Raw genomic sequence first — 25,887 nt, 5'->3', positions numbered from 1 at the left:
GCTGACCAGACTGTGCAAAATAGAGAAGAGACATGATAGCGTCCACCTGGGGTAAATTCAGCGCTAACCATCGGCAGAGAAATTCAGAGGAATGCACCACCCAGACATCAGTAAGTGCCTCCTTTTTGAAGGATCCTTATTGCAGCTCTGGATGTGACTAGAGTATAACACATGATCAGCCTTTTTTCCATCTTTGAGGAACTTCCTTGTACCTGTATCGGCTACTTTCACAGTTTTGTCTGTTTAAATCAGATGATTGTCTTTATTCTATTCAGAATTAAAGCTCCTTCTACACATGTGTGGGGGAAGGGAACTGACAACTACTTTAGACACGAAATCTCCTAATCACAGCAGTGGTCAGTATCAGCCTATTAACTACCCAATATTCTGATGAGAGTGTACTCACCACAAGTAGCAGATCACTCCCACCGGCCTGGAAAAGTAATGACACCAGTTCAGTCCAGTATCACATATCAGGAATATCACACACAAATCACACATTGTCTATCACACATTATCAGAATCACTGATATCACACATGTTATCTATCACATATCACTGATATCACACATGTTATCTATCACATATCACTGATGTCACACACATTATCTATCACATATCACTGATATCACACACATTATCTATCACATATCACTGATGTCACACACATTATCTATCACATATCACTGATATCACACACATTATCTATCACATATCACTGATATCACACATGTTATCTATCACATATCACTGATATCACACACATTATCTATCACAAATCACTGATGTCACACACATTATCTATCACATATCACTGATATCACACATGTTATCTATCACATATCAGTGATATCACACACAATATCTATCACATATCACTGATATCACCTATCACGTATCACACATTATCAGAAATCAATGATATCACACACTATCACATATCCCTATTATCATACACATCAATTATATCAAACACATCATCTATCACATATCACACGTCATATATCACACGTCAACTATCATATGTCATTGATATCACACACGCCATCTATCAGATATCACTGATATCACACAGGGTTATCTATCTAATATCAGAAAAGTTATTGATGATATATCAGTATAGTCACCAGATATCAGAGGCTTTACACACTGGAGCCTGAGAAGCGATTTCTGGCGCCACAAACTCTGGAGATCCATATCTGCTGTACTGAAATTCAGACGGATTTATCTTCTGAGCAAATCCAAAGTCGCAGAGTTTGATATCATCCCGATCTGCGTGAACCAGCAGAATGTTTGACGGCTGCAGAGACAGTAATGAGCATCAGCTGCTGTGTATAGACGCCACCCTGCCCTTTGTGAGTGATTGGCAATGTGCAATGTTTCGTTCATTGATGTGTCACCAGAGGCAACCTGAAGGAGGCAGCGCACGCGGCAGGAAGTGGTCAGTCCCCATCCCCCTTTGAATGCCCCCTGTGTATTTCTGACACCGCCCTGCGAGCAGCAATCATGGATATTACACAGAGTAATTATATAAAGTCCAAAACCATGATATACAGTACAGACCAAAAGTTTGGACACACCTTCTCATTTAAAGATTTTTCTGTATTTTCATGACTATGAAAATTGTACATTCACACTGAAGGCATCAAAACTATGAATTACCACATGTGGAATTATATACTTAACAAAAAAGGGTGAAACAACTGAAAATATGTCTTATATTCTAGGTTCTTCAAAGTAGCCACCTTTTGCTTTGATGACTGCTTTGCACACTCTTGGCATTCTCTTGATGAGCTTCAAGAGGTAGTCACCGGAAATGGTTTTCACTTCACAGGTGTGCCCTGTCAGGTTTAATAAGTGGGATTTATTGCCTTATAAATGGGGTTGGGACCATCAGTTGTGTTGTGCAGAAGTCTGGTGGATACACAGCTGATAGTCCTACTGAATAGACTGTTAGAATTTGTATTATGGCAAGAAAAAAGCAGCTAAGTAAAGAAAAACGAGTGGCCATCAGTACTTTAAGAAATGAAGGTCAGTCAGTGCGAAAAATTGGGCAAACTTTGAAAGTGTCCCCAAGTGCAGTTGCAAAAACCATTAAGCGCTACAAAGAAACTGGCTCATATGAGGACCGCCCCAGGAAAGGAAGACCAAGAGTCACCTCTGCTTCTGAGGATAAGTTTATCCGAGTCACCAGCCTCAGAAATCGCAGGTTAATAGCAGCTCAGATTAGAGACCAGGTCAATGCCACACAGAGTTCTAGCAGCAGACACATCTCTTCAACAACTGTTAAGAGGAGACTTTGTGCAGCAGGCCTTCATGGTAAAATAGCTGCTAGGAAACCACTGCTAAGGACAGGCAACAAGCAGAAGAGACTTGTTTGGGCTAAAGAACACAAGGAATGGACATTAGACCAGTGGAAATCTGTGCTTTGGTCTGATGAGTCCAAATTTGAGATCTTTGGTTCCAACCACCGTGTCTTTGTGCGACGCAGAAAAGGTGAACGGATGGACTCTACATGCCTGGTTCCCACCGTGAAGCATGGAGGAGGAGGTGTGATGGTGTGGGGGGGCATTGCTGGTGACACTGTTGGGGATTTATTCAAAATTGAAGGCATACTGAACCAGCATGGCTACCACAGCATCTTGCAGCGGCATGCTATTCCATCTGGTTTGCGTTTAGTTGGACCATCATTTATTTTTCAACAGGACAATGACCCCAAACACCTCCAGGCTGTGTAAGGGCTATTTGACCAAGAAGGAGAGTGATGGGGGGCTACGCCAGATGACCTGGCCTCCACAGTCACCCGACCTGAACCCAATCGAGATGGTTTGGGGTGAGCTGGACCGCAGAGTGAAGGCAAAAGGGCCAACAAGTGCTAAGCATCTCTGGGAACTCCTTCAAGATTGCTGGAAGACCATTTCCGGTGACTACCTCTTGAAGCTCATCAAGAGAATGCCAAGAGTGTGCAAAGCAGTCATCAAAGCAAAAGGTGGCTACTGTGAAGAACCTAGAATATAAGACATATTTTCAGTGGTTTCACACTTTTTTGGTAAGTATATAATTCCACATGTGGTAATTCACAGTTTTGATGCCTTCAGTGTGAATGTACAATTTTCATAGTCAAGAAAATAAAGAAAAATCTTTAAATGAGAAGGTGTGTCCAAACTTTTGGTCTGTACTGTATATTGTCAAAGATCACGTTCAGGGCGATCGCGCAGATCCACCCGCTGTTACCTTTTTTTGTCACAAACAACCCTCTGCTGCCCCCTATCTTCAGGACAATTATGCAATTAACGGAGGAGACTGCAACTTTTTCCACTACCAGGCCGGTTATTGGGAAACTCATTGCCAGGGCGACACCGGGGGGGGGGATCATACAGAATCCCACCGCTGCCACCAATTAATGTCACATCAAGTAATAGACGGCACTCATGCAGCTAATTGTTCTTGGTGCACAAGTAGGGCATCCAGCCCCTATGTAATATAAAGAAAGTAACTTGGCACTCAAAGTAATGGGGGGAGAGGGGTTTGGCATCAGGCTCTCTGTTACTCTGACTGTCGGCTATCTTTGCCCCTGCAATTTCATGAGTCTAAGATAGGCAGTGTTTATTAAAAAAATATACAAAAGATTTTACAAAGGGAGACAAAACAATACGATATATACAGTTACATAAAATAAAAAGAACTAACAAAAGAAACTTACTACACACCGGTCACAGAAATGGCTCAGAGCTTAGCGAAGGGAAGCACTCGAATTGAGAAACCTCAGGTGAAACGTGGGTCAAGCCTGCACCGCTATGTATCTTCCGGCATTGAACACAGATCATAATTGACAATGGCTTTTAATTAGCTCCTAAGTTGCGCCCCCACACCTCCCCTTGATGACCTCATGTGGGGCAGATGTGCGGGATGTTCTCAGCCCTTCAGGATTTTATGAAATCCCTAACTCACAAGATATCTTCATCTCTGAAGGTCTCAGGCATGAGATATTAACGTCATATCTTCTATCGTGACTTTATCTTTAGATAGACACCATATATGACTTGGCTCAAACCATTTATCAGACTGTTATTCAATTTGAGGGATTCTAGCGGCCCTATAGGGATGGGGGTTACTGCATCACGTCTGTCCATTCACTACGATGATGAAAGTCTATATCTCATAAGTATTGGATGGATACAAACCCCAATATTCCTATCTGGACCCTTGAGATGGACTAGCTACCATCTGTGCTGTGTGAATAGAAGCTCCGTGCCTGGGAAAGCACACTTCTCCTTTTGATATCTGCTTTCCCAGAAAGACCTTTCCTGTTTAATTACCTGTACTCTGCAGGTGGTCATCTATTTCAAAGGGGGCTTGAATGGTCAGCTCTTCCTACCTTAATTAGTTTTAATTACTTTTTCTCAACCAGCTATATAACTGGCTTCCTCTTCCCCATATGTCCAAAGTGTCAGCTCTTTGTCCCTAGTGTTCTGTGTGAGGAGTGAGGGGAGTGGGTGAATGTCCCCTGTTGTGAGATGTCTTGTGGATTTTAATTTTCCTCTGACATATATCGTCATCTGCCATTATAATCCCTCAACCCAGGGTGGTGTAATACTCTGCAGCACCCACCTTGACGTCCAAGTGCAGAATGTTCTTGTCATGTAGATAAGCGACGGCCTCGAGCAGCTGCCGGATGTAAATCTTCACCTGTAGAAACATTGATCAGATACTCCATGGTTAGAAGTCACGGATATCACACACCGTGTGCAGAATTATTAGGTGCTGTCACGATTCCACCCCTCAGTGTGTCTGGGATGCAGTTACTGACGGCTCAGCAGTGTCCAGTCTGGTGCAGGGGCGTGCTGAAGCTGTCAGTACTTTGATTGACGGCTCAGTGTCCAATCTGGTGCAGGGGCGTGCTGAAGCTGTCAGTACTTTGATTGACCGCTCAGCAGTGTCCAGTCTGGTGCAGGGGCGTGCTGAAGCTGTCAGTACTTTGATTGACGGCTCAGTGTCCAATCTGGTGCAGGGGCGTGCTGAAGCTGTCAGTACTTTGATTGACCGCTCAGCAGTGTCCAGTCTGGTGCAGGGGCGTGCTGATCTGTCAGTAATTAGATTGATGGTTCAGCAGTGTCCAGTCTGGTGCAGGGGCGTGCTGATCTGTCAGTAATTTGATTGATGGTTCAGCAGTGTCCAGTCTGGTGCAGGGGCGTGCTGATCTGTCAGTAATTTGACTGATGGTTCAGCAGTGTCCAGTCTGGTGCAGGGGCGTGCTGATCTGTCAGTAATTAGATTGATGGTTCAGCAGTGTCCAGTCTGGTGCAGGGGCGTGCTGATCTGTCAGTAATTTGATTGATGGTTCAGCAGTGTCCAGTCTGGTGCAGGGGCGCACTGAAGCTGTCAGTACTTTGATTGATGGCTCAGTGTCCCGTCTGGTGCAGCGGCATGCTGGAGCTGTCAGTACTCTGATTGACGGCTCAGTGTCCAGTCTGGTACTGGGGAGTGCTGAGCTGTCAGTGTTTTCATTGACAGCTCGGCCGTCCCATCTGAGACTGGGAGGTGCTGGGCTGTCTCCAGGTGGTCATTGTCCCCAGTGATTGCTCGGTTACCTAGCTGGGCTGTCAGTCCCAGACCTCTGCCAGACGTACATTCAGCTTTTGTATGGTTTGTCTCTCTGTGACTTGTGTTCTGCTTGTTGATGTCTCGTTGCCTGACCTTGGACCTCGTTCTGACCCTCCGTCTATTTAACCCCTTTGTTCTGATCTGCTCTCTTACTGGTATTTTGACCTTGGACCGTTACCTGACTACGCCTTTGTCTCTTCCCTCTGTTTATGATGTACACTCCTGGCTTTTGACCTCGGACACCTTGACTATCCCAACTCACCGCTTGTCCATGAGAAGTGACTCAGTGTCACATGTAATTTGATTTCTGTTGATAATTTATTACTGAACATCTCCAGTGACGTCTGTCCAGAAGATGAAGAGTCCAGAAACCTGAATATGTAAGAAAGTAACAGGACAGACCTGGGCAAGGTGCGGCCTGTGGACCAAGACAGCTGAAGACAATGGCCCAAGGGCTGCACCCTACAGCCAGATGTCACCCCTATCTGTATCCTCAGGATACAAATAGCAGTCAAGGAGGGGACGCCAGCTCCTTCCACCATTCAGTGTGTGTGACGTAGCTGACATCACTGCATCTGCTGTGCGGAGCATCAGTGCACACTGCAAAGACCGGAGCAGAGTGCCGAGGGAACGCGAGCAAGGTGACTATGTATGGGGGCTCATACTGTATATTGTGGACTATGTAAGGGCTCATACAGTATATAGGGATAATGTGGGAACTCACACTATATAAGGGGCTGTGTGGGGGCTCATACTGTATATGGGAGATTGTGTGGGGGCTCATACTGCGGCCACCCCTTCCCCGCAGCCTGTTGCATATCCCCTCCCTGCGGCCGCCCCTTTCCCGCCGCCTGTTGCAGATCCCCTCCCTGTGGCCTCCCCATTCCCAGTCTGTTGCAGATCCCCTCCCCACAGCCTGTTGCAGATCCCCTCCATGCGGCCACCCTCTCCCCGCAGCCTGTTGCAGATCCCCTCCATGCGGCCACCCTCTCCCCGCAGCCTGTTGCAGATCCCTTCCCTGAGGCCGCCCCCTCCCCCACAGCCTGTTGCAGATCCCCTCTCTGCGGCTGCTCTTTCCCCACAGCCTGTTGCAGATCGCCTCTCTGCGGTTGCTCTTTCCCCACAGCCTGTTGCAGATCCCCTCTCTGCGGCTGCTCTTTCCCCACAGCCTGTTGCAGATCCCCTCTCTGCGGCTGCTCTTTCCCCACAGCCTGTTGCAGATCCCCTCTCTGCGGCTGCTCTTTCCCCACAGCCTGTTGCAGATCCCCTCTCTGCGGCTGCTCTTTCCCCACAGCCTGTTGCAGATCCCCTCTCTGCGGCTGCTCTTTCCCCACAGCCTGTTGCAGATCCCCTCTCTGCGGCTGCTCTTTCCCCACAGCCTGTTGCAGATCCCCTCTCTGCGGCTGCTCTTTCCCCACAGCCTGTTGCAGATCCCCCTCCATGTAGCTGCCGCCTCCCTGCAGCCTGTTGCAGATCCCCTCCCTGTGGACGCCCCCCTCTCCACAACCTGTTGCAGATCCTCTTCCAGAAGGTGCAGGATCTCTTTATACAATCACAAATCTGCTCAGTTACCAACTATTCCCCTGGAATAAAACATGTAAATAGTAGGGAGTCAGGAGGGGATAGGAGGGAGATGATGCTGCAGCTGCTCTCAGGGCTGCTGTGCTACAGTGCTGGCCAAAAGTATTGGCACCCCTGCAGTTCTGTCAGATGATACTCAGTTTCTTCCTGAAAATGATTGCAATCACAAATTCTTTGGTCTTATTCTCTTCATTTAATTTGTCTTCAATGAAAAAATACAAAAATAATTGTTCTAAAGCCAAATTGGATATAATTCCACACCAAACCTAAAAAAGGGGGTGGACAAAAGTATTGGCACTGTTTGAAAAATCCTGTGATGCTTCTGTAATTGGTGTAATTAACAGCACCTGTAACTTACCTGTGGCACCTAACAGGTGTTGGCAATAACTAAATCACACTTGCAGGCAGTTAACATGGATTAAAGTTGACTCAACCTCTGTCCTGTGTCCTTGTGTGACCACATTGGTCTTCTTTCTTTTCTCCATGCTCAAAGAACTGTCTGAGGACTTGAGAAACCAAATTGTGAGGAAGCATGAGCAATCTCAAGGCTACAAGTCCATCTCCAAAGACCTGATTGTTCCTGTGTCTTCCGTGCGCAGTGTCATCAAGAAGTGTAAAGCCCATGGCACTGTGGCTAACCTCCCTAGATGTGGACGGAAAAGAAAACCTGACGAGAGATTTCAACGCAAGATTGTGCGGATGGTGGATAAAGAACCTCGACTAACATCCAAACAAGTTCAAGCTGCCCTGCAGTCCGAGGCTACAACAGTGTCAACCAGTACTATCCGTCAGCGTCTGAATGAAAAGGGACTGTATGGTAGGATACCCAGGAAGACCCCGCTTCTTACCCCGAGACATAAAAAAGCCAGGCTGGAGTTTGCCAAAACTTACCTGAGAAAGCCTAAAACGTTTTGGAAGAATGTTCTCTGGTCAGATGAGACAAAAGTAGATGGGAAAAAGCATCAACATAGAGTGTACAGGAAAAAAAAAGAGGCCTTCAAAGAAAAGAACACGGTCCCTACAGTCAAACATGGCGGAGGTTCCCTGATGTTTTGGGGTTGCTTTGCTGCCTCTGGCACTGGACTGCTTGACCGTGTGCATGGCATTATGAAGTCTGAAGACTACCAACAAATTTTACAGCATAATGTAGGGCCCAGTGTGAGAAAGCTGGGTCTCCCTCAGAGGTCATGGGTCTTCCAGCAGGACAATGACCCAAAACACACTTCCAAAAGCTCTATAAAATGGTTTGAGAGAAAGCACTGGAGACTTCTAAGGTGGCCAGCAATTAGTCCAGACCTGAATCCCATAGAACACCTGTGGAGAGATCTCAAAATGGCAGTTTGGAGAAGGCACCCTTCAAATATCAGGGACCTGGAGAAGTTTGCCAAAGAAGAATGGTCTACAATTCCAGCAGAGCATTGTAAGAAACTCATTGATGGTTACCGGAAGCGGTTGTTCACAGTTATTTTGGCTAAGGGTTGTGCAACCAAGTATTAGGCTGAGGGTGCCAATACTTTTGTCCGGCCCTTTTTTGGAGTTTTGTGTGAAATGATCAATGATTTGATTTTTGCTTCATTCTCTTTTGTGTTTTTTCCTTGCAAGCAAATTAAATGAAGAGAATAATACCAAAGAATTTGTGATTGCAAGAAACGGAGTATTATCTGACAGAACTGCAGGGGTGCCAATACTTTTGCCAGCACTGTATGCAAGGGAAGGATGGAGCGGGGGGGGTGGGGGGCTGGGGGTGTGATGATGCAGATAACACATTTGTGTCAGAGACACCAAACAGGGAGAAGGAAGAGGAGATGCCAGGAGCGACCGCACGCAGCACAGACGTGTAGCTTCTGTTGGGAGCAGACATGGCGGATGGGACGGACGTTCTCCTACCTCCCTCTCAGTGATCGTGTGATTCCGGAAGAGTCGATCCAGCAGTTCTTCCCCGCAACATCTGACACCATTAAGGTCGGCAATGAGAAGTGTTCACATTGATCTCCGACACTCAACACATAAAGCTGCACACACAACGACGCACACACACCGATGCACACACCGACGCGCACACAACGACGCGCACACACCGACGCGCGCACACCGACGCGCACACAACGATGCGCACACAACGACGCGCACACACCGACGCGCACACACCGACGAGCACACAATGACGCGCACACACCGACGCGCACACAACGATGCGCACACAACGACGCGCACACACCGACGCGCACACACCGACGAGCACACAATGACGCGCACACACCGACGCGCACACAACGAGGCACAGGTAGACGCATGGATGCACATGACGCTGAAACAGAGACGAGAACACATAGACACCAAGGTAAAGACACTGAGACAGACACAGACTCAGGCCCCCTTCACATGTCAGTGTTTCCGGTACGAGTGGTGACAGTTTTCACACATCCTGGAGACACTGACACACGCAGACACATTCAAATGAATGGGTCTGTGCACTTGTGTGTCCGTGGGCAAACACAAAAAACAGACATGACAGACATGTCTATTTTTTGCTCACCACACAACGACCCACACACGTGCACACTGATAACACAGGGATGAAATCCGTGTGCCATCAGTGTGACACATACCGGCCTGGGAATCAGCGGTACAGTTCACGCTGATCCCCGGCACCAGGTGCTGAAGGCAGCTCACATCATTGTCCCTTGCTAGCGCTGAGATCATTATACCTAATTCCATGGAGCCATTGTCCCCTGTAAACAACAAAACATAAAAAAGAACAATATCCCTCACGTGTCTGAAGATGAAATAATCCAGAGTCCCACGCCGTAATCCATCTGCGCAAACGCTGAGGAGCAGAGGAGAATGACCCGCTGCAGCGAGAGCGGGCACATGAACTGAGTTGACCTCAGTTAGATCACTGCAGTTCACCGTGAGTGTACTCATGGTGTTGTGCTGAGCTCACTGAGTTCAGCGCAGTTCAGTCAGTTCACTGTGAACACGGTGGGTGCTGAATACAACTCTCAACATTGTCCCTTGCTCGCACTGATCTCAGCGCTAGCAGGGGACAGTTATATGAGCTGCCTTCAGCACCCAGCGTCAGGGAACAGTGCGAACTGTGGGGAGTTTTCTCAGGCTCTGGTACATGTAATACTGATGAGGCACACAGTTGCCAGAATGCAAAACACGGACACATGGACACTGGATATTTACGGTACTAGTTTTTCAAGTACAGGAAATATCAGGACATGTGAAGGAGGCCTTACAGACACGGACACACAGACACCGATGAAAAAAGTAGATGCACGGACGCTCAGACACAAACAGACGCACAGGCACAGACGCAGAGTTAGGACACACACACGGATGCACAGGCACAGACGGTCAGAAATAGATGTACAGACACTAATGCGCTGAGACACAGACAAGGACGCGCAGACAAGGACGCGCAGACACTAATGCATTGACACACATACACAGACGAGGACGCGCAGACACTAATGCACTGACACACATACACAGACAAGGACGCGCAGACAAGGACGCGCAGACACTAATGCACTGACACACATACACAGACGAGGACGCGCAGACAAGGACGCGCAGACAAGGACGCGCAGACACTAATGCACTGACACACATACACAGACGAGGACGCGCAGACACTAATGCACTGACACACATACACAGACAAAGACGCGCAGACAAGGACGCGCAGACACTAATGCACTGATACACATACACAGACAAGGACGCGCAGACAAGGACACTCAGACAAGGACGCGCAGACACTAATGCACTGACACACATACACAGACGAGGACGCGCAGACACTAATGCACTGACACACAGACGAGGACGCGCAGACACTAATGCACTGACACACATACACAGACAAGGACGCGCAGACACTAATGCACTGACACACATACACAGACGAGGACGCGCAGACACTAATGCACTGACACACATACACAGACGAGGACGCGCAGACACTAATGCACTGACACACATACACAGACAAAGATGCGCAGACAAGGACGCGCAGACACTAATGCACTGATACACATACACAGACAAGGACGCGCAGACAAGGACACTCAGACAAGGACGCGCAGACACTAATGCACTGACACACATACACAGACGAGGACGAGCAGACACTAATGCACTGACACACATACACAGACGAGGACGCGCAGACACTAATGCACTGACACACATACACAGACAAGGACGCGCAGACACTAATGCACTGACACACATACACAGACGAGGACGCGCAGACACTAATGCACTGACACACATACACAGACAAGGACGCGCAGACACTAATGCACTGACACACATACACAGACAAGGACGCGCAGACACTAATGCACTGACACACATACACAGACGAGGACGCGCAGACACTAATGCACTGACACACATACACAGACGAGGACGCACAGACACTAATGCACTGACACACATACACAGACAAGGACGCGCACACACTAATGCACTGACACACATACACAGACGAGGACGCGCAGACACTAATGCACTGACACACATACACAGACGAGGACGCGCAGACACTAATGCACTGACACACATACACAGACAAAGATGCGCAGACAAGGACGCGCAGACACTAATGCACTGATACACATACACAGACAAGGACGCGCAGACAAGGACACTCAGACAAGGACGCGCAGACACTAATGCACTGACACATACACAGACGAGGACGCGCAGACACTAATGCACTGACACACATACACAGACGAGGATGCGCAGACACTAATGCACTGACACACATACACAGACAAGGACGCGCAGACACTAATGCACTGACACACATACACAGACGAGGACGCGCAGACACTAATGCACTGACACACATACACAGACAAGGACGCGCAGACACTAATGCACTGACACACATACACAGACAAGGACGCGCAGACACTAATGCACTGACACATATACACAGACGAGGACGCGCAGACACTAATGCACTGACACACATACACAGACGAGGACGCGCAGACACTAATGCACTGACACACATACACAGACAAGGACGCGCAGACACTAATGCACTGACACACATACACAGACGAGGACGCGCAGACACTAATGCACTGACACACATACACAGACGAGGACGCGCAGACACTAATGCACTGACACACATACACAGACAAAGATGCGCAGACAAGGACGCGCAGACACTAATGCACTGATACACATACACAGACAAGGACGCGCAGACAAGGACACTCAGACAAGGACGCGCAGACACTAATGCACTGACACACATACACAGACGAGGACGCGCAGACACTAATGCACTGACACACATACACAGACGAGGACGCGCAGACACTAATGCACTGACACACATACACAGACAAGGACGCGCAGACACTAATGCACTGACACACATACACAGACGAGGACGCGCAGACACTAATGCACTGACACACATACACAGACAAGGACGCGCAGACACTAATGCACTGACACACATACACAGACAAGGACGCGCAGACACTAATGCACTGACACACATACACAGACGAGGACGCGCAGACACTAATGCACTGACACACATACACAGACGAGGACGCGCAGACACTAATACACTGACACACATACACAGACAAAGATGCGCAGACAAGGACGCGCAGACACTAATGCACTGATACACATACACAGACAAGGACGCGCAGACAAGGACACTCAGACAAGGACGCGCAGACACTAATGCACTGACACACATACACAGACGAGGACGCGCAGACACTAATGCACTGACACACATACACAGACGAGGACGCGCAGACACTAATGCACTGACACACATACACAGACAAGGACGCGCACACACTAATGCACTGACACACATACACAGACGAGGACGCGCAGACACTAATGCACTGACACACATACACAGACAAGGACGCGCAGACACTAATGCACTGACACACATACACAGACAAGGACGCGCAGACACTAATGCACTGACACACATACACAGACGAGGACGCGCAGACACTAATGCACTGACACACATACACAGACGAGGACGCGCAGACACTAATGCACTGACACACATACACAGACGAGGACGCGCAGACACTAATGCACTGACACACATACACAGACAAGGACGCGCAGACACTAATGCACTGACACACATACACAGACAAGGACGCGCAGACACTAATGCACTGACACACATACACAGACGAGGACGCGCAGACACTAATGCACTGACACACATACACAGACGAGGACGCGCAGACACTAATACACTGACACACATACACAGACAAAGATGCGCAGACAAGGACGCGCAGACACTAATGCACTGATACACATACACAGACAAGGACGCGCAGACAAGGACACTCAGACAAGGACGCGCAGACACTAATGCACTGACACACATACACAGACGAGGACGCGCAGACACTAATGCACTGACACACATACACAGACGAGGACGCGCAGACACTAATGCACTGACACACATACACAGACAAGGACGCGCACACACTAATGCACTGACACACATACACAGACGAGGACGCGCAGACACTAATGCACTGACACACATACACAGACAAGGACGCGCAGACACTAATGCACTGACACACATACACAGACAAGGACGCGCAGACACTAATGCACTGACACACATACACAGACGAGGACGCGCAGACACTAATGCACTGACACACATACACAGACGAGGACGCGCAGACACTAATGCACTGACACACATACACAGACGAGGACGCGCAGACACTAATGCACTGACACACATACACAGACAAGGACGCGCAGACACTAATGCACTGACACACATACACAGACAAGGACGCGCAGACACTAATGCACTGACACACATACACAGACGAGGACGCGCAGACACTAATGCACTGACACACATACACAGACGAGGACGCGCAGACACTAATGCACTGACACACATACACAGACAAGGACGCGCAGACACTAATGCACTGACACACATACACAGACGAGGACGCGCAGACACTAATGCACTGACACACATACACAGACAAGGACGCGCAGACACTAATGCACTGACACACATACACAGACAAGGACGCGCAGACACTAATGCACTGACACACATACACAGACGAGGACGCGCAGACACTAATGCACTGACACACATACACAGACAAGGACGCGCAGACACTAATGCACTGATACACAGACAAGGACGCGCAGACAAGGACGCGCAGACACTAATGCACTGATACACATACACAGACAAGGACGCGCAGACACTAATGCACTGACACACATACACAGACGAGGACGCGCAGACAAGGATTGTGCAGACACTAATGCACTGAGACACATAAACAGACAAGGACGCGCAGACAAGGACGCACAGACAAGGACGCGCAGACAAGGACGCGCAGACACTAATGCACTGACACACATACACAGACAAGGACGCGCAGACAAGGACGCACAGACAAGACATGCAGACAAGGACGCGCAGACACTAATGCACTGACACACATACACAGACAAGGACGCGCAGACACTAATGCACTGACACATATACACAGACAAGGACGCGCAGACAAGGACGCAAAGACAAGGACGCGCAGACAAGGACGCGCAGACAAGGACGCGCAGACAAGGACGCGCAGACAAGGACGCACAGACAAGGATGCGCAGACACTAATGCACTGACACACATACACAGACAAGCACACGCAGACACTTACGCACTGACACACATACACAAACAAGGACGCGCAGACAAGGACACGAATACAAGGACGCAAAGACACTAATGCACTGACACACATACACAGACAAGGATGCGCAGACAAGGACGTGCAGACAAGGACGCGCAGACAAGGACGTGCAGACAAGGACACGCAGACAAGGACACGCACACAAGCACGCACAGACACGTAGGCAAGGACGCGCAGACAAGGACGCACAGACAAGGACGCACAGACAAGGACGCACAGACAAGGACGCGCAGACAAGGACGCGCAGACAAGCACACGCAGACACTTATGCACTGATACACATACACAGACAAGGATGCAGATACACACATACACAGTACACACCACCAGACTATTCCAGTAAAGGATACATCTCCTTAATGAGAATTAATGTCTTTTTAGTTTCGAAGGACAAGCACGCGCAGACAAGGACGCGCAGACAAGCACGCGCAGACAAGGACACGCACACAAGCACGCACAGACACGTAGGCAAGGACGCGCAGACAAGGACGCGCAGACAAGGACGCACAGACAAGGACGCACAGACAAGGACGCACAGACAAGGACGCACAGACAAGGACGCGCAGACACTAATGCACTGACACACATACAGAGACAAGGACGCGCAGACACTAATGCACTGACGCACATACACAGACAAGGACGCGCAGACAAGGACGCACAGACAAGGAAGCGCAGACACTAATGCACTGACACACATACACAGACAAGGACGCGCAGACAAGGACGCACAGACAAGGACGCACAGACAAGGACGCGCAGACAAGGACGCGCAGACAAGGACGCGCAGACAAGGACGCGCAGACACTAATGCACTGACACACATACACAGACAAGGACGCGCAGACAAGGACACGCAGACAAGGACGCACAGACAAGGACGCACAGACAAGGACGCACAGACGCACAGACAAGGACGCGTAGACGCACAGACAAGGACGCGCAGACAAGGACACGCAGACAAGGACGCACAGACAAGGACGCGCAGACAAGGACGCACAGACAAGGACGCACAGACACTAATGCACTGATACACATACACAGACAAGGACGCGCAGACAAGTACGCGCAGACAAGGACGCGCAGACACTAATGCACTGACACACATACACAGACGATGACGCGCAGACACTAATGCACTGACACACATACACAGACGAGGACGCGCAGACAAGGACGTGCAGACAAGGACGTGCAGACAAGGACGTGCAGACAAGGACGTGCAGACACTAATGCACTGATACACATACACAGACAAGGACGCGCAGACAAGGACGCGCAGACAAGGACGCGCAGACACTAATGCACTGACACACATACACAGACAAGGACGCACAGACAAGGACGCGCAGACAAGACATGCAGACAAGGACGCGCAGACAAGGACGCACAGACAAGGACGCACAGACAAGGATGCGCAGACACTAATGCACTGACACACATACACAGACAAGCACACGCAGACACTTACGCACTGACACACATACACAAACAAGGACGCGCAGACAAGGACACGAATACAAGGACGCAAAGACACTAATGCACTGACACACATACACAGACAAGGATGCGCAGACAAGGACGTGCAGACAAGGACGCGCAGACAAGGACGTGCAGACAAGGACACGCAGACAAGGACACGCACACAAGCACGCACAGACACGTAGGCAAGGACGCGCAGACAAGGACGCACAGACAAGGACGCACAGACAAGGACGCACAGACAAGGACGCGCAGACAAGGACGCGCAGACAAGCACACGCAGACACTTATGCACTGATACACATACACAGACAAGGATGCAGATACACACATACACAGTACACACCACCAGACTATTCCAGTAAAGGATACATCTCCTTAATGAGAATTAATGTCTTTTTAGTTTCGAAGGACAAGCACGCGCAGACAAGGACGCGCAGACAAGCACGCGCAGACAAGGACACGCACACAAGCACGCACAGACACGTAGGCAAGGACGCGCAGACAAGGACGCACAGACAAGGACGCACAGACAAGGACGCGCAGACAAGGACGCGCAGACAAGGACGCGCAGACACTAATGCACTGACACACATACAGAGACAAGGACGCGCAGACACTAATGCACTGACGCACATACACAGACAAGGACGCGCAGACAAGGACGCACAGACAAGGAAGCGCAGACACTAATGCACTGACACACATACACAGACAAGGACGCGCAGACAAGGACGCACAGACAAGGACGCGCAGACAAGGACGCGCAGACAAGGACGCGCAGACAAGGACGCGCAGACACTAATGCACTGACACACATACACAGACAAGGACGCGCAGACAAGGACACGCAGACAAGGACGCACAGACAAGGACGCACAGACGCACAGACAAGGACGCGTAGACGCACAGACAAGGACGCGCAGACAAGGACACGCAGACAAGGACGCACAGACAAGGACGCGCAGACAAGGACGCACAGACAAGGACGCGCAGACACTAATGCACTGATACACATACACAGACAAGGACGCGCAGACAAGTACGCGCAGACAAGGACGCGCAGACACTAATGCACTGACACACATACACAGACGATGACGCGCAGACACTAATGCACTGACACACATACACAGACGAGGACGCGCAGACAAGGACGTGCAGACAAGGACGTGCAGACAAGGACGTGCAGACAAGGACGTGCAGACACTAATGCACTGATACACATACACAGACAAGGACGCGCAGACAAGGACGCGCAGACAAGGACGCGCAGACAAGGACGCGCAGACACTAATGCACTGACACACATACACAGACAAGGACGCACAGACAAGGACGCGCAGACAAGACATGCAGACAAGGACGCGCAGACACTAATGCACTGACACACATACACAGACAAGGACGCGCAGACACTAATGCACTGACACACATACACAGACAAGGACGCGCAGACAAGGACGCACAGACAAGGACGCAAAGACAAGGACACGCAGACAAGGACGCGCAGACAAGGACGCGCAGACAAGGACGCGCAGACAAGGACGCACAGACAAGGACGCACAGACAAGGACGCACAGACAAGGACGCGCAGACACTAATGCACTGACACACATACACAGACAAGCACACGCAGACACTTACGCACTGACACACATACACAAACAAGGACGCGCAGACAAGGACACGAATACAAGGACGCAAAGACACTAATGCACTGACACACATACACAGACAAGGATGCGCAGACAAGGACGTGCAGACAAGGACGCGCAGACAAGGACGTGCAGACAAGCACACGCAGACAAGGACACGCACACAACCACGCACAGACACGCAGGCAAGGACGCGCAGACAAGGACGCGCAGACACTAATGCACTGACACACATACACAGACAAGGACGCGCAGACAAGGACGCGCAGACACTAATGCACTGACACACATACACAGACAAGGACGCGCAGACAAGGACGCGCAGACAAGGACGCGCAGACACTAATGCACTGACACACATACACAGACAAGGACGCACAGACAAGGACGCGCAGACAAGGACGCGCAGACAAGGACGCACAGACAAGGACGCGCAGACACTAATGCATTGACACACATACACAGACAAGGACGCGCAGACAAGGACGCGCAGACACTAATGCACTGACGCACATACACAGTACACACCACCACACTATTCCAGTAAAGGATACATCTCCATAATGTGCAGGCAAGGAAGCGCAGGCAAGGACTCACAGGCAAAGATGCGCAGGCAAGGATGTGCAGGCAAGGACGCGCAGACAAGCACGCGCAGACAAGGTCGCACAGAAGCGCAAGCAAGGACGCGCAGGCAAGGACGCGCAGGAAAGGACGCCCAGACACGCAGGCAAGGACGTGCAGACAAGGATGCACAGACGCACATACACAGTACACACCACCAGACTATTCCAGTAAAGGATACATCTCCTTAATGAGAATTAATGTCTTTTTAGTTTCGAAGGACAAGCACGCGCAGACAAGCACGCGCAGACAAGCACACGCAGACAAGGACTCGCAGACAAGCACGCGCAGACAAGGACTCCCAGACAAGCACGCGCAAAGACGTGCAGACAAGCACATGCAGACAAGCATGCGCAGACAAGGACACGCAGACAAGGACGCTCAGACAAGCACGCACAGACAAGAACGCCCAGACAAGAACGTCCAGACAAGCATGCGCAGACAAAGACGCACAGACAAGCATGCGCAGACAAGCACGCGCAGACAAGCACGCACAGACAAGCATGCACAGACAAGGACGCCCAGACAAGCACGCGCAGACATGCACGCGCAGAAAAGCACACGCAGACAAGGACGCGCAGACAAGGACGCGCAGACAAGGACGCCCAGACAAGGACGCCCAGACAAGGACGCCCAGACAAGGACGCGCAGACAAGCACGCGCAGACAAGCACGCGCAGACAAGCACGCGCAGACAAGGACGCGCAGACAAGGACGCGCAGACAAGCACGCGCAGACAAGGACACGCAGACAAGCACGCGCAGACAAGGACACGCAGACAAGCACGTGCAGAAAAGGACACGCAGACAAGCACACGCAGACAAGGACGCGCAGACAAGGACGCGCAGACAAGGACGCGCAGACAAGGACGCGCAGACAAGGACGCGCAGACAAGGATGCCCAGACAAGGACGCCCAGACACGCAGGCAAGGACGTGCGAACAAGGACGCGCAGACAAGGACACGCAGACAAGGATGTGCAAACAAGGACGCGCAGACAAGGACACGCAGACAAGGACGTGCAGACAAGCACGCACAGACAAGGACACGCAGACAAGGACACGCAGACAAGGACGCGCAGACAAGGACGTGCAAACAAGGACGCGCAGACAAGGACGCGCAGACAAGGACGCGCAGACAAGGACGCGCAGACAAGGACACGCAGACAAGGACGCGCAGACAAGGACGCGCAGACAAGGACGCGCAGACAAGGACGCGCAGACAAGGACACGCAGACAAGGACGCGCAGACAAGGACGCGCAGACAAGGACGCGCAGACAAGGACGCGCAGACAAGGTCACTCAGACAAGGACGCCCAGACACGCAGGCAAGGACGTGCAAACAAGGACGCACAGACAAGGACACGCAGACAAGGACGCGCAGACAAGGACGCGCAGACAAGGACGCGCAGACAAGGTCACGCAGACAAGGACGCCCAGACACGCAGGCAAGGACGTGCAAACAAGGACGCGCAGACAAGGACACGCAGACAAGGACGTGCAAACAAGGACGCGCAGACAAGGACGCGCAGACAAGGACGCGCAGACAAGGTCACGTAGACAAGGACGCCCAGACACGCAGGCAAGGACGTGCAAACAAGGACGCGCAGACAAGGACACGCAGACAAGGACGTGCAAACAAGGACGAGCAGACAAGGACACGCAGACAAGGACGCGCAGACAAGGTCACGCAGACAAGGACGCCCAGACACGCAGGCAAGGACGTGCAAATAAGGACGCGCAGATAAGGACGCGCAGACAAGGACGCGCAGACAAGGTCACGCAGACAAGGACGCCCAGACACGCAGGCAAGGACGTGCAAACAAGGACGCGCAGACAAGGACACGCAGACAAGGACGTGCAAACAAGGACACGCAGACAAGGACGCGTAGACAAGGTCACGCAGACAAGGACGCCCAGACACGCAGGCAAGGACGTGCAGACAAGGACACGCAGACAAGGACGCGCAGACAAGGACGCGCAGACAAGGTCACGCAGACAAGGACGCCCAGACACGCAGGCAAGGACGTGCAAACAAGGACGCGCAGACAAGGACGCGCAGACAAGGACGCGCAGACAAGGACGCCCAGACACGCAGGCAAGGACGTGCAAACAAGGACGCGCAGACAAGGACACGCAGACAAGGACGCGCAGACAAGGACGCTCAGACAAGGACGCGCAGACAAGGTCACGCAGACAAGGACACCCAGACACGCAGGCAAGGACGTGCAAACAAGGACGCGCAGACAAGGACACGCAGACAAGGACTCGCAGACAAGGACGCGCAGACAAGGACGCGCAGACAAGGACGCGCAGACAAGGACGCCCAGACAAGGACGCCCAGACACGCAGGCAAGGACGAGCAAACAAGGATGCGCAGACAAGGACGCGCAGACAAGGACGCGCAGACAAGGTCACGCAGACAAGGACGCCCAGACACGCAGGCAAGGACGTGCAAACAAGGACGCGCAGACAAGGACACGCAGACAAGGACGCGCAGACAAGGACGCGCAGACAAGGACGCGCAGACAAGGACGCGCAGACGCACATTCATAGTACACACCGCCGCACTACTCCAGTAAAGGATACATCTCCATAATGAGAATTAATGTCTTTTTAGTTTCGAAGGCGTCGAGAAGCGTGGTGATGCGGTCATGTGACACCTCTGATAACACATCGCGCTCGCGGTACGCCTGCTGCCGCGTCTTGCTCCTCAGAGGGATAAATTTGGCTGCACATGTGGCTCCGTTTCCTTTGTGCACAACGCGTTTTACAAAACCAAACGATCCTCTAAAAACAAGAAAGAAAGCAATTAGGTGGAACGGTGAGCAAGATTTCCACAACTAAGGTGAGGCTGGTCAGTAAGCAAAAGATTGTAAGTGACACAGTATTCCAGTACTAAACTTTGATCCAGTAAGTGAGAGTTCCAGAAATGAAGTGCGGAGGGTCAGTGAGTAAGAACTTCTAGGCCGAGTTGGGGAAGACTAGTGAGTAAGAGCTCTAGGAGTGAGATAAGAGATCAGTGAGGACAATTTCAAAGAATGAGCTAAGATGAGCCAATGAGGCAGAGTTTCATGTCTGAGGTACAAACAGTCAGTGTACAAGACAATGAAGGCTGGATTAAGGAGCACCAGTGAGTAAGAGCACCAGGACTGAGGTGAGGAAGATGTATGGAGAAAATCTCAAGGGCTTGGATAGGGAGGGACTGTGAGCAAAAGCTGCATAACTAAGATTAGGGGAATCAGTAAACTAGACCTTCAGAACTAACGTAAGGAAGATCACACATCCCCAAAACATCAGCAATCCACCTCCATGCTTTATTGTAGGAATGGTGTTCCTTTCATCATAGACCTTGTTGACATCTCTCCAAATGTAACGTTTCGTTTATGGTTGTGGCCAAAAAGTTCAATTTTGGTCTCATCACTCCAAATTACCTTGTTCCAGAAGTTTTGAGGCTTGTCTCTGTGCTGTTTGGCGTATTGTAGGTGAGATACTTTGTGGCATTTGCGCAGTAATGGCTTTCTTCTGGCAACTCGGCCATGCAGCCCATTTTTCTTCAAGTGCCTCCTTATTTTGCATCTTGAAACAGCCACACCTCTAGTTTTCAGAGAGTCCTGAATTTCAGCTGATGTTATTTGTGGGTTTTTCTTTGCATCCTGAACAATTTTCCCGGCAGTTGTGGCTGAAATTTTTGTTGGTCTACCTGACCGTGGTTTGGTTTTTACAGAGCCCCTGATTTTCCATTTGGATCCCAGAAACTCACTCAGCTTTTATGCACACACACTGATTACAAGCAAACAGGTCACAGGTGAGGATGTTACCTTTAGTAGCCATTCAAACCCATTTGTGTCAAATTCTGTGCATGTTATCAGGCCAAAATCACCCCAGGGTATGTGACCTTCTGATCAGGGTCATTTGGATGTTTTTGATTGTCATTATTATGTAAAAAGAGAAAAACACAATAAATGGCTTCACCCAACCAATAACCATGAGGGGAGGAAAAGGTTTTTTGATATCATTCTCTGAAGCAAGGCCAAGAAAGGAAAAATTCTGCCAGGGTATGTAAACTTTAGAGCACAACTGTATATCCATCCGATAGAGATAGATATATATATACACTGCTCAAAAAAATACAGGGACCCCTGAAATCCCCCCTCCTAGATGTGAATGAATGAAATCTTCTCATTGAATCCTTTGTTCTGTAGAAGCTGAATGTGCTGACAACAAAATCACACAAAAATCATCAATGGAAATCACATTTATTAACCAATGGAGGCCTGGATGTGGAGTCACCCCCAAAATTACAGTGGAAAAACACACTACAGGCTGATCCAACTGTGATGTAATGTCCTTAAAACAAGTCACAATGAGGCTGAGTATTGTGTGTGGCCTCCACGTGCCTGTATGACCTCCCTACAACGCCTGGGCATGCTCCTGATGAGGCTGAGTATTGTGTGTGGCCTCCACGTGCCTGTATGACCTCCCTACAACGCCTGGGCATGCTCCTGATGAGGCTGAGTATTGTGTGTGGCCTCCACGTGCCTGTATGACCTCCCTACAATGCCAGGACATGCTCCTGATGAGGCTGAGTATTGTGTGTGGCCTCCACGTGCCTGTATGACCTCCCTACAACGCCTGGGCATGCCCCTGATGAGGCTGAGTATTGTGTGTGGCCTCCACGTGCCTGTATGACCTCCCTACAACGCCTGGGCATGCTCCTGATGAGGCTGAGTATTGTGTGTGGCCTCCACGTGCCTGTATGACCTCCCTACAACGCCTGGGCATGCTCCTGATGAGGCTGAGTATTGTGTGTGGCCTCCACGTGCCTGTATGACCTCCCTACAACGCCTGGGCATGCTCCTGATGAGGCTGAGTATTGTGTGTGGCCTCCACGTGCCTGTATGACCTCCCTACAACGCCTGGGCATGCTCCTGATGAGGCTCAGTATTGTGTGTGGCCTCCACGTGCCTGTATGACCTCCCTACAACGCCTGGGCATGCTCCTGATGAGGCTGAGTATTGTGTGTGGCCTCCACGTGCCTGTATGACCTCCCTACAACGCCTGGGCATGCTCCTGATGAGGCTGAGTATTGTGTGTGGCCTCCACGTGCCTGTATGACCTCCCTACAACGCCTGGGCATGCTCCTGATGAGGCTGAGTATTGTGTGTGGCCTCCATGTGCCTGTATGACCTCCCTACAACGCCTGGGCATGCACCTGATGAGGCTCAGTATTGTGTGTGGCCTCCACGTGCCTGTATGACCTCCCTACAACGCCTGGGCATGCTCCTGATGAGGCTGAGTATTGTGTGTGGCCTCCACGTGCCTGTATGACCTCCCTACAACGCCTGGGCATGCTCCTGATGAGGCTGAGTATTGTGTGTGGCCTCCATGTGCCTGTATGACCTCCCTACAACGCCTGGGCATGCACCTGATGAGGCTCAGTATTGTGTGTGGCCTCCACGTGCCTGTATGACCTCCCTACAACGCCTGGGCATGCTCCTGATGAGGCTGAGTATTGTGTGTGGCCTCCACGTGCCTGTATGACCTCCCTACAACGCCTGGGCATGCACCTGATGAGGCTCAGTATTGTGTGTGGCCTCCACGTGCCTGTATGACCTCCCTACAACGCCTGGGCATGCTCCTGATGAGGCTGAGTATTGTGTGTGGCCTCCACGTGCCTGTATGACCTCCCTACAACGCCTGGGCATGCACCTGATGAGGCTCAGTATTGTGTGTGGCCTCCACGTGCCTGTATGACCTCCCTACAACGCCTGGGCCTGCTCCTGATGAGGCTGAGTATTGTGTGTGGCCTCCACGTGCCTGTATGACCTCCCTACAACGCCTGGGCATGCACCTGATGAGGCTCAGTATTGTGTGTGGCCTCCACGTGCCTGTATGACCTCCCTACAACGCCTGGGCACGCTCCTGATGAGGCTGAGTATTGTGTGTGGCCTCCACGTGCCTGTATGACCTCCCTACAACGCCTGGGCATGCTCCTGATGATGCTCAGTATTGTGTGTGGCCTCCACGTGCCTGTATGACCTCCCTACAACGCCTGGGCACGCTCCTGATGAGGCTGAGTATTGTGTATGGCCTCCACGTGCCTATATGACCTCCCTACAACGCCTGGGCATGCTCCTGATGAGGCTGAGTATTGTGTGTGGCCTCCAAGTACCTGTATGACCTCACTACAACGCCTGGGCATGCTCCTGATGAGGCTCAGCATTGTGTGTGGCCTCCACGTGCCTGTATGACCTCCCTACAATGCCTGGGCATGCTCCTGATGAGGCTGAGTATTGTGTATGGCCTCCACGTGCCTGTATGACCTCCCTACAACACCTGGGCATCCTCCTGATGAGGCTGAGTATTGTGTGTGGCCTCCACGTGCCTGTATGACCTCCCTACAACACCTGGGCATGCTCCTGATGAGGCTGAGTATTGTGTGTGGCCTCCACGTGCCTGTTTGACCTCCCTACAACGCCTGGGCATGCTCCTGATGAGGCTGAGTATTGTGTGTGGCCTCCACGTGCCTGTTTGACCTCCCTACAACGCCTGGGCATGCTCCTGATGAGGCTGAGTATTGTGTGTGGCCTCCACGTGCCTGTATGACCTCCCTACAACACCTGGGCATGCTCCTGATGAGACTGAGTATTGTGTGTGGCCTCCACGTGCCTGTATGACCTCCCTAAAACGCCTGGGCATGCTCCTGATGAGGCTGAGTATTGTGTGTGGCCCCCACGTGCCTGTATGACCTCCCTACAACGCCTGGGCATGCTCCTGATGAGGCTGAGAATTGTGTGTGGCCTCCACGTGCCTGTATGACCTCCCTACAACGCCTGGGCATGCTCCTGATGAGGCTGAGTATTGTGTGTGACCTCCACGTGCCTGTATGACCTCCCTACAACGCCTGGGCATGCTCCTGATGAGGCTGAGTATTGTGTGTGGCCTCCACGTGCCTGTATGACCTCCCTACAACGCCTGGGCACGCTCCTGATGAGGCTCAGTATTGTGTGTGGCCTCCACGTGCCTGTATGACCTCCCTACAACGCCTGGGCATGCTCCTGATGAGGCTGAGTATTGTGTGTGGCCCCCACGTGCCTGTATGACCTCCCTACAACGCCTGGGCATGCTCCTGATGAGGCCGAGTATTGTGTGTGGCC

General features: G+C 51.0%; 1 protein-coding gene across 1 annotated transcript in view; it reads right to left on the bottom strand.

Moving 5' to 3' along the window:
• The window catches only part of LOC141264608 (obscurin-like), an 870,641-nt gene that overhangs the window by 246,669 nt on the left and 598,085 nt on the right, over positions 1-25,887 (bottom strand). The window contains exons 28-32 of the mRNA XM_073676886.1: positions 21,317-21,517; positions 9,073-9,133; positions 4,612-4,689; positions 1,128-1,300; positions 407-433 (exon numbers count right to left, since the gene is read on the bottom strand). Of these exons, the coding sequence (XP_073532987.1) occupies positions 407-433; positions 1,128-1,300; positions 4,612-4,689; positions 9,073-9,133; positions 21,317-21,517 (540 nt within the window). The remainder of the gene's footprint in view (positions 1-406; positions 434-1,127; positions 1,301-4,611; positions 4,690-9,072; positions 9,134-21,316; positions 21,518-25,887) is intronic.

Source organism: Phyllobates terribilis, unplaced genomic scaffold (assembly GCF_046119375.1).
Source record: "Phyllobates terribilis strain yellow unplaced genomic scaffold, ASM4611937v1 Scaffold_4__5_contigs__length_816908805, whole genome shotgun sequence".
NCBI lineage: Eukaryota > Metazoa > Chordata > Amphibia > Anura > Dendrobatidae > Phyllobates > Phyllobates terribilis.
This window is presented reverse-complemented; position numbering and strand designations above follow the sequence as displayed.